We start from the raw sequence: 12,661 nt of genomic DNA on the forward strand, positions 1-12,661 counted from the left end.
CACGCAAACGAGGAAAATAATCCAAAGACATTATTTTGGATAAAATTGCTTATAGTTCAATACAGCATTTTTCTAATCATACTCTCTGATCCCCAAGGAATTTTCTGTCACTTTATAAGAACCAGCATGTCTCTCGCTTTGATGAATCCTCCCCCCCCCCCGTGCTATCGTCTGTCTCCTTTTATAACCTAAGGTGCCACTCAATTTCTGTTTTACTTTTCTAACCTATGCATTTCCTTCCTTTAGAATTTCTCAGATTTTTGTTCAAGTTAATATATTAACACCTACTGAGTGTTCGAGGGAAGGTGGCATGGTATAGCCCGATCTCATTAGATCTTGGAAGCTAAGCAGGGTCAGTTCTTGGAAAGGAGACCTCTGAGGAAGACTCTGCAGAGGAAGGCAATGGCCAACCCGCCTCTGCTTCTCACTTGCCTCAAAAGCCCCTTGCTAGGGTTGCTATAAGTTGGTTATAACTTGGTGGCACTTACCTACATAATGTTCTCCTTGTCTTGGGAGGGAAGGCAGAATAATATAGTTCAATCATGTCAAATCTCGGAAACTAAGCAGAGTTGTACTTGGATGGGGGCCCCACCAAGGACGACTCTGTGGAGAAAGGCAATGGCAAACCAACTCTGCTTCTCCCTTGCCTTGATAGCCCCTTGCTGGGGTCACTGTAAGTCAGAAACTAAGCAGGGTCACTACCTGGAAGGGAGACCTCCAAGGTAGACTCTGCAGAGAAAGGCCATGGCAAACCACCTCTGCTTAAGCATTTGCTTCAAAACCTCCTTGCTGGGGTTACTATAAATCATACAAACTGTGCCATAAAGTGGTAGCACTTTACACACAAACTGAGTGTTCACCTAACTGGATCCACTTTGGTTCACGGGACCATAACCAATTCATTTTTTCCTCTGTTCTGCACAGTCACACTTTTTCTTTTTGTTGGCTACAGAATCTTCATCTTTTTTATCACCCCACCCCGCCCCCCGTATAGGGAGATTATGGACTTTGAAAGAGTAGTGTTTTATGGCTCTGCATTTAGGTAAGAATATTGTTTCTCACCAGCTGTGAGAGAGGAAAGCTGCTTCTTCATACTGTTCCTTGCAGGAATGTGCATGCTTAAATAAACTTGATGGTAAATATAATTCACTAAGAACCAAATCCCATTTTGAAAAACTAATGGCAAACAATAGCAGTTCACGCTTCATATTTAAAGAGGCCTAATTTGCAATTAGTTTTTCAAAATGAGATTTAGTTCTTAACAGACCACCTTTACAATTGTTTGTTTAAATGTGCTTCTCCAAGAGAGGAAAACCAATACATTTGTTGTTTATTCTCAGACTTAACATTTAAAGGGAATGTTTTTTAAAAATGGGATAAAAACTTCAGGACTCAAAAGAAGAAGAGTTGGTTTTTATATGCTGACTTTCTCTACCACTTAAGGAAGAATCAAACCGGCTTACAATCATCTTCCCTTCCCCTCCCCACAACAGACACCCTGTGAGGTAGGTGGGGCTGAGATAGTTCGGAGAGAACTGTGACTAGCCTAAGGTCACCCAGCTGGCTTCATGTGGAGGAGTGGGGAAACCAACCCAGTTCACCCGATTAGCCTCCACCGCTCATGTGGAGGAGTGGGGAATCAAACCCGGTTCTCCAGATCAGAGTCCACCACTCCAAACCACCACTCTTAACCACTGCACCACGTTGGAACTGACTATGGCATAACATGATAGAATCCTTGTTTTTTGCAAGCTTGAAAGAAACGTTTGTCGTAAAAAAATATAATTCCAGTGTTCTTTAGTGGCAAATAAACAAGATGGATATACAAACTGGATCGCAGTAACTGGTGGGACCATGGTTAAAAGAAATCCCGGACACAGTTCGCTTCTCCATAACTTTTGGGACTATGGTGGAAGCTGAACAACCAAACCTGCGTCACTCAACATCAGATTCTCTCAGTGAACAGCAAGTAAGGAAGCTGGGAACTAAGGCGCACCCTCCTTCTTACTCATAAGGAGTCCAGGGTTGCCTCAAAGGAAGGCCGGAGGAGCAATATTCTACTCGTCTGAGCTGAGGGTGCACATTGGGGATGGGCTGTGGCTCAGTGGTAGAGCATCTGCTTGGCATGCAGGAGGTCCCAGGTTCAATCCCCGACATCTCCAGTTAAAGGGACCAGGCAAGAAGGTGATGTGAAAGACCTCTGTGCCTGAGACCCTGGAGAGCCGCTGCCGGTCTGAGCAGACAATACTGACTTTGTTGGACCGAGGGTCTGATCCAGTATAAGGCAGCTTCATGTGTTCATGTATTCGAGCATCTTTGTACACACAAGCAAAGAAGGGAAAAATGTATAATTAACCTTCAAAAAACTTCCAGGCCTTGTGGTTCTTCCCAGCTGCAGAGTCGTCTGAAACTTTAGAGGAAATCACTGCAAGGAAGTACACACATGGAAAAAATAAAAATAAAAATAAAGGAGCATTGGTGGACTAGTCAGACACGTTACACTGAAGCACCCCCAAAGCCAACAGGTATGGCCACGAGTCATCTTTGTTGCCTGTTGGTGTTAGGAGTCAAGCTCTCCCAGAAGCCACACCCTCCAGTTCGGGAGCCCCTTCCCCTAATCCCACTACGGTAGGAGGTGACTGTCACTACGTGATGGGAATAAAAAAGGCCCTCCTTATTTATATTCCTCAGCACAGCTGGTACTCTCTGGCTGTCAGGCATGGCCTGAGAAAAAGATGTTGTGGTTTCTCCAGGTGCTGGCCAAGGCCAGCTCTAGCCCTGCAAACAACGTGTTTTGACTGGGCTCTGTGGGAATGCCGGTAGAATCCTGCCTCCCTGACAGCTCCTGGGAGGGGGGGTGCCATGGCATCCAGATCTACCCTGATTTGCCCGATGCTCTTTCATATATGCCCTGTACTGTTCTTATAGTTTTCATCAGTGACCATTTGACTCTTAGCTTCTATTAACCTGTGGATTTCCCAATAAATCAACTCTCTTTTGGACTACTTGTCTACGGATGTCTGTTTATGGGATTATCATGGGACTAGAGCTGGCACTGGCACAATTCTAGATCTCAAGAAGCGTTTCTGAAGCTGAACCAGGGCTTAGATCACGTCCTCTCTAGGTCAGGGGTGTCGAACTGATTTGTTACGAGGGCCGGATATGACATAAATGTCATTTGGTTGGGCCGGGCCAGGCCTCGCCAGCCCAGATCGAGATTGGGGTGGTGGTGGCTGCTTCAGCTGGCTCACAGGCCGGAAAAGAGCTCTCAAGGGGCCGGATTCGACCCCGGGGCCATATGTTTGACACCCCTGCTCTAGGTTGTAGCTTACTTGTAGAGGCTGGCAGGGAAGTTTTGATTGTGGCTTTAAACTTCCCAGAATCAGATTATGACAGATGTAACATTTGGAAGCAGGGTGTGAGAGCAGCCTAATCACACACTGTCCTCAGATTGCAGCAAGGTGTGAGTTCAAACCACCTCTGCCACATTTAACAGGTGTGTTTTCACCCAAACATCCCATAGCAGGGATGGCCAACTGTTTAAGCAACTGTGCCATAAAATCCAGAGTAGAAGGGGGCCACCCGGACACATATCAGTTTGCCCCTCCCTCCCAATACGTTCGAGAAGGTTTGCCTTCAACAGGCAGGGCACAGGTAGCAGGAGCAGAGGGTGATGGGTAGGGTTGGCGACCTCCAGATCTCCTGCTATGACAACTGATCTCCAACCAATAGAGATCAGTTCACCTGGAGAAAATGGCCGCTTTTGGACATTGGACTCTATGGCACTGAAGTCCCTCCCCTCCCCAAACCCCAACCTCCTCAGGCTCCGCCCCTAAAACCTCCCACTGGTTGCGAAGAGGAGCCTGGCAACCCTACTGATGGGCAGGTGTTTAGGCCTAACTCTGTGCCTAGAGTAGCCAGATACCAGGTCATGGCTGCAATTGCCCGCCAATTAAGGGAGCTGGCTGGTGGGCGGAAGCAGGGTAGCTGAAGGGGGGGGGGGATTAATGTCACTTCTGGGTTTACCCCAGAAGTCACAGGGACGCTTTACCACATTCCTCCAAAAAACTGCATGGAAACCATAGAGTTTTTTGGAGGACTGTGCTAGAGTGTCCCCGTCACTTTCAGGGTGAACCCAGGAAGTGATGTTATTGCGCCGATCACCCCCCCCCCAGCTCCACCATAACGAAGCTCCCGCCAGTGGCGAGGGGACACATGGCAACCCTATCTGTGCCAGGCCCGTAAACTCCAGCCTCCTCAACACTGCCTATACCCGGGATTTTTTGGTGCTGGTACACACTGGTGAGGTGTACTGGCCCCTCTTTCTTCCAGGGCTTGGGCTGTCTTTTTGTGCTGCGACCAGGCCGGGCCAATTGCTCCGAAGCCACAGGTTGGCCAGTCCTCAGCATCTCCAGCTTGACATGCTGTAGGGTCGTCAGCTCCAGTGGGGATCGCGCGCGCATGCGCAGCTGCACCAATGCGATCACGTCACTTCCGGTTTACACCCGGAAGCGCCACATCGCAACAGCCCGTGTAAACCGGAAGTGACGCGATCATGTCAGTGCGGCCGCCCACACGCTATCCCTGCCTCAGCTCTGCCCAAAAAACCTCCCGCCGGAAGTGAGGGGGGACCTGGCAACCCAGCATGCTCCCTCCTTCTCTAGGCCCTTCCTTCACCCCAGCATCGCACCAACTGATGTAGGACATCAGCTGCACCCCACTTTCTCTGCTGGCCCACCTGCCGCTTCCTTCCACCCGAACAAGGTCCCCAAAGCAGCAAACATCATGAGCACCAACCAGCACTTTAAAAAAAAAAAAAAGCACTGCCTATACCACAAATGATCTCAACCCATGATACTGTAAGGAGGCCGTGGAGGTATTCACAGACACGGGTTCAGCTTACCTATTCATCTATGCTGGCTGCAAGAAAGAAGCAGGCAAAAAATCATTAAAAAAAACAGTTGCATAGCTTTGAGATAACACAAAAGGAAAGGCTTAGGAAGTTCATAAGGTTTAGACTGGAATTCAAGGAGCTCTGGCTCTCTGGAGGCTCTTTTGCAAGTACACAACATTAGTACAATTACAAACACTTAAAAGCTAAGCAGGCTGAAATCACACTGCACGTAGCAGATGTCAGTTTACAAAGACGTATTTCCACAACTCTGTTTACAAAGAGGTATTTCCACAACTCTTTGAGGCAGGTTGTTAAAAGGGCCTCACTGCTTCCATTTAAGAGAGAGAGGGAAATGTTGGATCAGTCATGCGGATTACGTCAAAAGGTCACACAAGAGTGACTGGAGAGACGTGGCTGTTCAGCACACACACACACCCCGCATAGAGGTAGCAGCAGCATCCTCTGGAATTACACATCCACTCTGCAAAAGACAACCTCCCGCGGGACACCTTCCTGCTCTCCAAGGATTCCCATGGAAGCACAGAGCGACTGGCGTGTGCCAGCAGATTCCCGTCATCTCGTGACCCCGACTTGTGACAAATAAATAAAATTATCACCCTTATGTCTGAAAAGTGAACATTTGTCTGGGCAAGAGATTCATAAACTTTCTTCATATACAGAAATCTGTAGCACCCAAGTTCCCTCCACAACGAGTGTTGGTTGATCTCACAAACGCACCCGCAGCATGTTAACAAATATTTAGGAAGGCAAGATCAGTTCTCAGCAATTTTCTTTATGTTCTGGACAAATTTTGACCTCTTTCTGGATGTATCCGGTACACAGACACAAAAAAACAAGACACGAAGGGCAGACTGCAGCAGGAGCTGGTGTTTCCTCACCTTGGATTTCAGTAGACGCACTGCCATTTGACCACACAGTCCACTTGCTCCTGTATTTGCCAATCTCCTGGACTTTGCAGATATAGTGCCCCTGATCCGTTTGTTGGAGATTCAAGATTAAAAATTTGTACACTGTTCTATGTCTTTCCTCCAGAAGAAGCAGCCTCTGCTTATAGAAGTGACGCGTGTAGTTTCCGTAGTACTGGACTACCCCGTACTTAGTCATTTTGATCATCAGATACTCTTGGGAAGGTGGGAGGGCAAAGACCCAACGGACGGCTAGCAGGCTCTCGGTCCGTCTCTTTTGAGAAATGTGGCAAAACAGGGTAGCGTTTTCTCCTATCGCGTACTGCACTCGGGGTCCTGGTGAGACGGTCACGTTCAGAGCGCCACAGACGCCTGCGAAGGAAAGAACAAATCAATGCATCTAAGAAGAAGATCACAATGTCAAGAAGGAGAAGACGAAGGAGAACAGTTGGTTTTTATACCCTGATATTGGGGGTTACCGCACTTTGTATTCCCAGTGATGTATTAAGAGTTTGAAAATGTTATAAAAAAACATTGCTTTAAAAGGGGTTTTGGATACCACGGCTTATAAATGGTTGGAAGACGTCTTCACAGCTAAAGGGGCCAAACAAAGTGCGAACAGTATTTTTTATAACGTTTTCAAACTCTTAATACATCGCTGGGAATACATAGAAAGTGCGAATAGTATTTTTTATAGCATTTTCCAACTCTTAATACATCGTGGGAATACAAGTGCGGTAACCGCCATTCTCTACCTTTAAGGGGTCTCAAACTGGCTTACAATCGCCTTCCCTTCCTTTCTGCACAACAGACACCTTGTGAGGGAGGTGGGACTGAGAGAGTTCGGGGAGAACTGTGACTAGCCCAAAGTCACCCAGCTGGCTTCGTGTGCAGGAGTGGGGAAACAAACCCGGTTCTCCAGATTAGAGTCCGCCGCTCATGTGGAGGAGTGGGGAAATCAAACCTGGTTCTCCAGATTAGAGTCCAGTGCTCTTAACCACTACACCACACTGGCTCTGATCCCTATGCACAACACACACATGGGCATTACTCTTTTATGGGAGTCAGAGAAGGGAGGCTTGGCTTTAAAATCTTCCATAGAGGCTACATGTTTTATTTCTAGGATGTCACATTTTCCAGCATTCGTCCTCCACCATGGAATATCAACCGTCAGCAGCAAAAGGAGAGGTCAAATCAGCCATCAATTTTGCTTTAGTATGATTGGTATTGTTAGAAGCATTTTGCATCGATTTGCAATAGCCCCCTGCAATTTTTACTTCATTTGCCTACCTGATAACAATGCCGGTGGAAAGTCTGCCTATAAATAATATCCGCAGACAACCCAGGCTTGCTGGTAAAATCGAACTGTGATTCCGCCCTCCTCCCAGAAGCTGCTGAGACGAGTGCTAGAACAGGGTTGTGTGAGCTCCAGGCTGAGAGCGCAGCTGGAGTCAAGGTCAAGAAGCTCAGAGGTTTGTTATGACGGCCTGCTGATAACTGTAATCTATCATGGGAACCAGGCTCAGCCTGGTATCCAACGGTGCCTTTCTGATGTATATGTTTCAACCTGCCCACTTCCCCCCACTTGAGTCCTCGTACCTTTTCCTGTAAGTTGCCGCTATACACCTTATGCTTCCCAAATAAACTGCTTCTTAGACGACTCTGTCTGGACGTCTGTTGATTGGGATTTGACAGGTGAACTCAGACCTTACAATAGGACTCAAGCTCCAGGTTGGGAAACACCTGAAGCTTTTGGGGGCGGAGCCTGAGGAGGGCAGGGTTTGGGTAGGGGAGGGACTTCAATGCCATAGAGTTCAATTGCCAAAGTGGCCATTTTCTCCAGGGAAACTGATCTCCATCGGCTGGAGATCAGTTGTAATAGCAGGAGATCTCCAGCTAGTACCCTGCATAAAACCAGGCCTCCCCAGCAACCTCTTTGCCATCAGCGGGAGGTTTTTGGGGTGGAGCCTGAGAAGAGTGGGGTTTGGGGAGGGGAGGGACCACAATGCCATAGAGTCCAATTGCCAAAGGAGCCATTTTCTCCAGGGAAACTGATCTCCATCAGCTGGAGATCAGTTGTGATAGCAGGAGATCTCCAGCTAGTACCTGGAGGTTGGCAACCCAATGCTAGAGCAGGCCTTGACAAATTTTCTTCAACTTGAGAAGCTGGCCCCCAAATGTAGGAGCTAGACTAATTTTTGAGCCTTCAGGGTTTCTTATTTTAATAACCACATTTTTCTTCCTGTTGTTTCTGCTAAGCCACCGATCAAATTATTTTTTAAAAATTATTGTTCAAACATTAGCAAGCTCATAAGCTGTGCAGCCAATATATATATTCCTATATATTATCAGCCCTGCTACTGACTTTTGATAAGAAAAATTAACAAGTAAAAATGCTGTAGTATCAGTCTGGCAAGCAGAAGATGGCCAGCGTTGATCTATGCTAAACTGGGTCTGGTTTTAAACTTCTGTATGATATGTTTTACTCATTGTGTATTTATATTACATGTTTTCATTCTGTGGTAAGCTGCCCTGAACCTGGCGGTGCTGGGGAGGGCAGGCTAAAATCCTAATTAATTAATCAATCGTAGTAGCAGTAGCAGCAACAGTAGTAGTAATAGTAGTCGTAGTCGTAGTAGTAAGAACCACATTCCATAGGCTCAAGCAATCCTGGAATGATCAGAGAACCTTTTTTCCAAGGCTTGGGAAACTGGCAATGTTTAATTGTTTACAGCAATATACCGGTATATTTATTTTATTTCTCCATTTGATTTCTATCCCGCCCTTTCCCAACCAGCTCACAACTCAAAATACAACAAATTAGATAGTACAAGGCATCTTAGCAAATATAATATACATTATGTTTAAAATCCTTTTTATTTAAAATTCTAAAATATGCAGTAAACGAAACCCTGCTTGGTTCCAGATTTCTACAAATCCTATTGCGCCTCTGTCCCATCCTCCTGATTGTATTGACTCACTCTGTGTAATCTACCTTGAGTACCAGTGAGAAAGGCAAACTATAAACAACATTAATAAATAAAACACTGAATGCCTGACATCCCTCTTAGCTACTCCATTGCTTTTCATGGGACGTGCATGCCAGAATTATTCTTAAAACGCAGTCTGCATTCAACCCACCACTTCCCCCACCAATTAACTTGCACATGAATGAGAAAACCCAGCCACCAAGAGGGAAAAGATATCAGATCTTCATTTATAAAACAGATGCCCTACCCTCATCATTAAAAGCATTCAAGAGGCATTTAAACCAGTAAACGTATTGAAAACAATATAGTAACTAATGTCAAAGTAACCTAACCGGTCACACAAATCAGCAAGAAACAATCACAACCCCAAAAGTACAGCCAAAATAAAATAGAATCAGATACACGGTGTGTTTGGGATTAGCGTTTGCAACAGCAGAGTTATGGTACCTGCATTGGAAATCAAACACAGTAACCTTATTTTTGCAGCTGGGGCCTCCATTGCAGAACTGAACAGAGAACAACTGAACATTGGCAGGCATAGCCAAAGAACTTAGACAATTCGACAATTCCTGAAGATGAAAGCATCCAGTTTCTACCTGAGAAATTCCTTAAATATCTGGAAAGATTATTGGCCAGGGCTGGAATTTGACCTAACAAGCCGGCTCGAGATTCTAGCACAACATTTTGTCTACTTCAAAACCGAAAGCTACAAGAAATTCTTAAGCCGCAGCGGAGGCTGTGATCCGGGTTCCCATTTGCCCGCTTATACCGGGAGACCTCCAGCCAATGGTAGCCCTTTCTCAGCTGATCAGTGGATGGAAACTGGGGCCAAAGTAGGGGAAGAACAATCGTCTTGGGGAGAAAAATGAAAAAGAAAAATTCGGCCAATTACTGAAAATTCTGACCACAGAGTTCCTGGTGATTCCTAGAGCTACCAAGAAGTACCAAGGGTAACTCTAGGAATCGCCAGGAACTCAGTGGTCAGAAATTCTAGTAAGTGGCCTTATTTTTTCTTTTTAATTTTTTCTCCCAGGACTCTGTCCCCCCACAGCCCTCCCGCCTAGCAACCCTAACTATGATGGCCAGCCCAATGTGCGAGTCTGCGTCTCAGCTTGTGTTTCAGCAACAGTTTAGGCTGAACGTTTCTATCCCAAGACCCCATTCCCTTCACTCATTCTATTGTCATACTCATGGACATTATAATTCAATAAATGTCCACCTCAATCAATTTTAAACTTATCACATCGTCCACATTTTTTTCAACCCTATTTAATCCTTTTCTTTTTTAAAACTCTCTTTCTGCAGCAACTCCAAGTCTCAGTTGTACGTCTTCCCTATGGAGAGCTCCAAAAGGCCTTCTCGCCTATACCCATTTGTTTGTTAATAACATGGCTGTAACTCAGACAAAATAATCTTTATCGTCCCCTCTCCGGTGTCTCTCTGAAACCACTCCCACAGCTACTATTAGCTCATTTCCTTCCCCTTCCGTCACCCTCTTCGTGCAACTGTCAAATCATTCCCCTGACTACTTGAGAGAATCAGCACGTATAATTTCAGCACTTTGTATAATTTGAAATCCTCCATAAAAATTCTTCCCCATTGAAAACTATGGGTTTTTAATGAACTTTTTTGTTACACATCCAGACGTCATACACACAAAGAGATACTCAAATAGGAAAACCTCAATGAGAAAACAAGGGGGGGGGGCAAAACCCTAAAAACACTGAAAGGAGAAACACAAATATACACAAAATGATCCTAAATAAACCATTATTTTCATAGTGTGTAGATAAAATTGCTCATTTCTTTACACCTTATTTCCAGATTCCCACTTTTTACACAATTAGTCTTCTATTTTACACAACTAAGATTGCTCCTGATTTGCAAATGATTCATTGATAGAAACATGCATCGATTGGTCCTAATATGTGACCCAAACAGGAAATGAAACATTGTATGGGCACACATGACAATCTTCCCCCCAAAATAAACTGATGACTTCTTGCGGGGGAAGAGTCTAAGCCTACAATATTCACGGCTAATTCACTTGAATGTTCAGTGGCTACAATACACTTGTTGACTTTCACCTATTGGTTTGTAAAGGCGCTGCTGAAGCCCCCGATGAGCGTATACCCTATTATATCTGCTCACCCCAAATAGTCCATACGTGAACCAGATCTATGATCTGAGAGGTGGGCTCATGATTTGGAGCACCTTCCCATTACATCGGCAACACCCACCCTCTGGTTACAACATCAGTTACCAGCTCTTGGGGCCAAATGGGAGATGACTGCAAAGGGCAGGACTCACAATAATGGGTTCTTCTGACTTGGCAGATGTCCACATCTGGAGTGAAGCTAGACAACCACCAGGCTGGACTTGTCAACCCAGCTGGTCAATTCCTGGAGATTTGGGGCAGGATTTGGGGAGAGGAGGCAGCTCAATAATGCCTTACAGTCCACCCTCCAAAGCCGCCCTTTTGTCCAGGGGAGCTGATGTAGTCTGTAGCCTGGAGGTTAGCTGTCATTCCAGGAGATTTCCAGGCCCCACCTGGAGGTAGGGCTGTCAGCTCCAGGTTGGGAAATACCTGGAGATGGGGGGAGGGGAGCCTGAGGAGGGTGGGGTTCGGGGAGGGACTGCAATAGGGCATCATTCTGCAGGGGAGCTGATCTCTCTAGTCTGAGGTCAGCTGCCATTTTCAGGAGATCTCCAGCCCCCACCTGGAGGCAGGCAACTCTGGGCCACGGTCACAGGGTTGCTAGCTGGGAAATTCCTGGAGATTTGGGGGGATGGAGCCTGGGGAGGGGGGCGTTCTCCGCAGGGATGTGATTCCATAGAGCCTCCCACCCCTCCAAAGCAGCCCTTTCTTTCAGGGGAGCTGATCTCCATCGCCCGGAGATCAGACATCCTAGCGGGAGATCTCCAGCCACCACCCGGAGGTTGGCAACCCCAGTGACGGTGGGGTTCGGTAAGCCAAGGAGCCTCAGAGGGGTCTGGCGCCGTCGAATCCACCTCTCCAGGGGAACCGCCCTCTGCGGGCTGGGGGCCAGCTGTCATTCCGGGAGATCTCCCGGCCCCACCTGGGGGCTGGCAACGCGGGACCCGATCCCGGCCGGCTGGCCCAGCTAGCCGCCTGGGTGGCCCCGGGGCCGGGCGGCGCCTCCGCGCCCGGGCAGCCCGAGCGAGCCCCGCAGGCCGGGCGCGCACCGACGGACCGACGGACGGAGGGATGGACGGACGGGCTCCCCCGCGCCCCGGAGCCGCCCCTGGCCCCGCGCCGCGCCCCCCCCCACCCCGACACCCCCCCGGGGGCCAGAGGGGCGGGACAGGGGGCGGGGGCCGGCCCCTCTGCCCCCCGGGGGTGGGGGGTGTCGGGGTGGGGGGCCGCGCCGCGCTCTTACCTGCCCCGGGCGCTCCGGCCAGCAGCGCCGCCACCGCCGCCAGCACCAGGCGCCGCATGGCCGTCGGGCTCGGCCTCCGCACCCACGCACCGACCGACGGACGGACGGACGGACGCCCCCGGCCCCGACGCGGCTCCCCGCCCCGCCGCCAGCCCAGCCCAGCCCGCCCGCAGAAGCGGCCCCCTCCCCAGCTGCAGACGCCGCCCGCCCCGCTCCGCTCCGCTCGCCTCGCCTCTCCTCCGCCCGGCTGTGGCCGCCCGGAGCGCTCCGGCAGGGGCGGGGAGGCGCGCGGGGTGGGGGGCGTCGAGCCGCCCCGCCTGGCCGCTGTCGGCCCCGGCTCTTGCATTTGCGATGACCGAAGAAGAGGGGGAGGAGGAGGAGGAGGAAGAAGAGGAGGAGGAGGAGAAAGAGAAGAAGAGGAGGAGGAAGAGGAGGAGGAGGAGAAAGAGA

General features: G+C 48.5%; 1 protein-coding gene across 1 annotated transcript in view; it reads right to left on the reverse strand.

The window, feature by feature from the left end:
• Window positions 1-12,269, reverse strand: part of VSTM4 (V-set and transmembrane domain containing 4) — a 31,517-nt gene extending 19,248 nt beyond the window's left edge. The window contains exons 1-3 of the mRNA XM_056850161.1: window positions 12,212-12,269; window positions 5,794-6,192; window positions 2,357-2,425 (exon numbers count right to left, since the gene is read on the reverse strand). Coding sequence (XP_056706139.1) covers window positions 2,357-2,425; window positions 5,794-6,192; window positions 12,212-12,269 — 526 coding nt within the window. The remainder of the gene's footprint in view (window positions 1-2,356; window positions 2,426-5,793; window positions 6,193-12,211) is intronic.
• Between the last annotated feature and the right edge of the window lie 392 nt (window positions 12,270-12,661).

This window comes from Euleptes europaea, chromosome 5 (genome assembly GCF_029931775.1).
Source record: "Euleptes europaea isolate rEulEur1 chromosome 5, rEulEur1.hap1, whole genome shotgun sequence".
In the NCBI taxonomy this organism is placed as follows: domain Eukaryota; kingdom Metazoa; phylum Chordata; class Lepidosauria; order Squamata; family Sphaerodactylidae; genus Euleptes; species Euleptes europaea.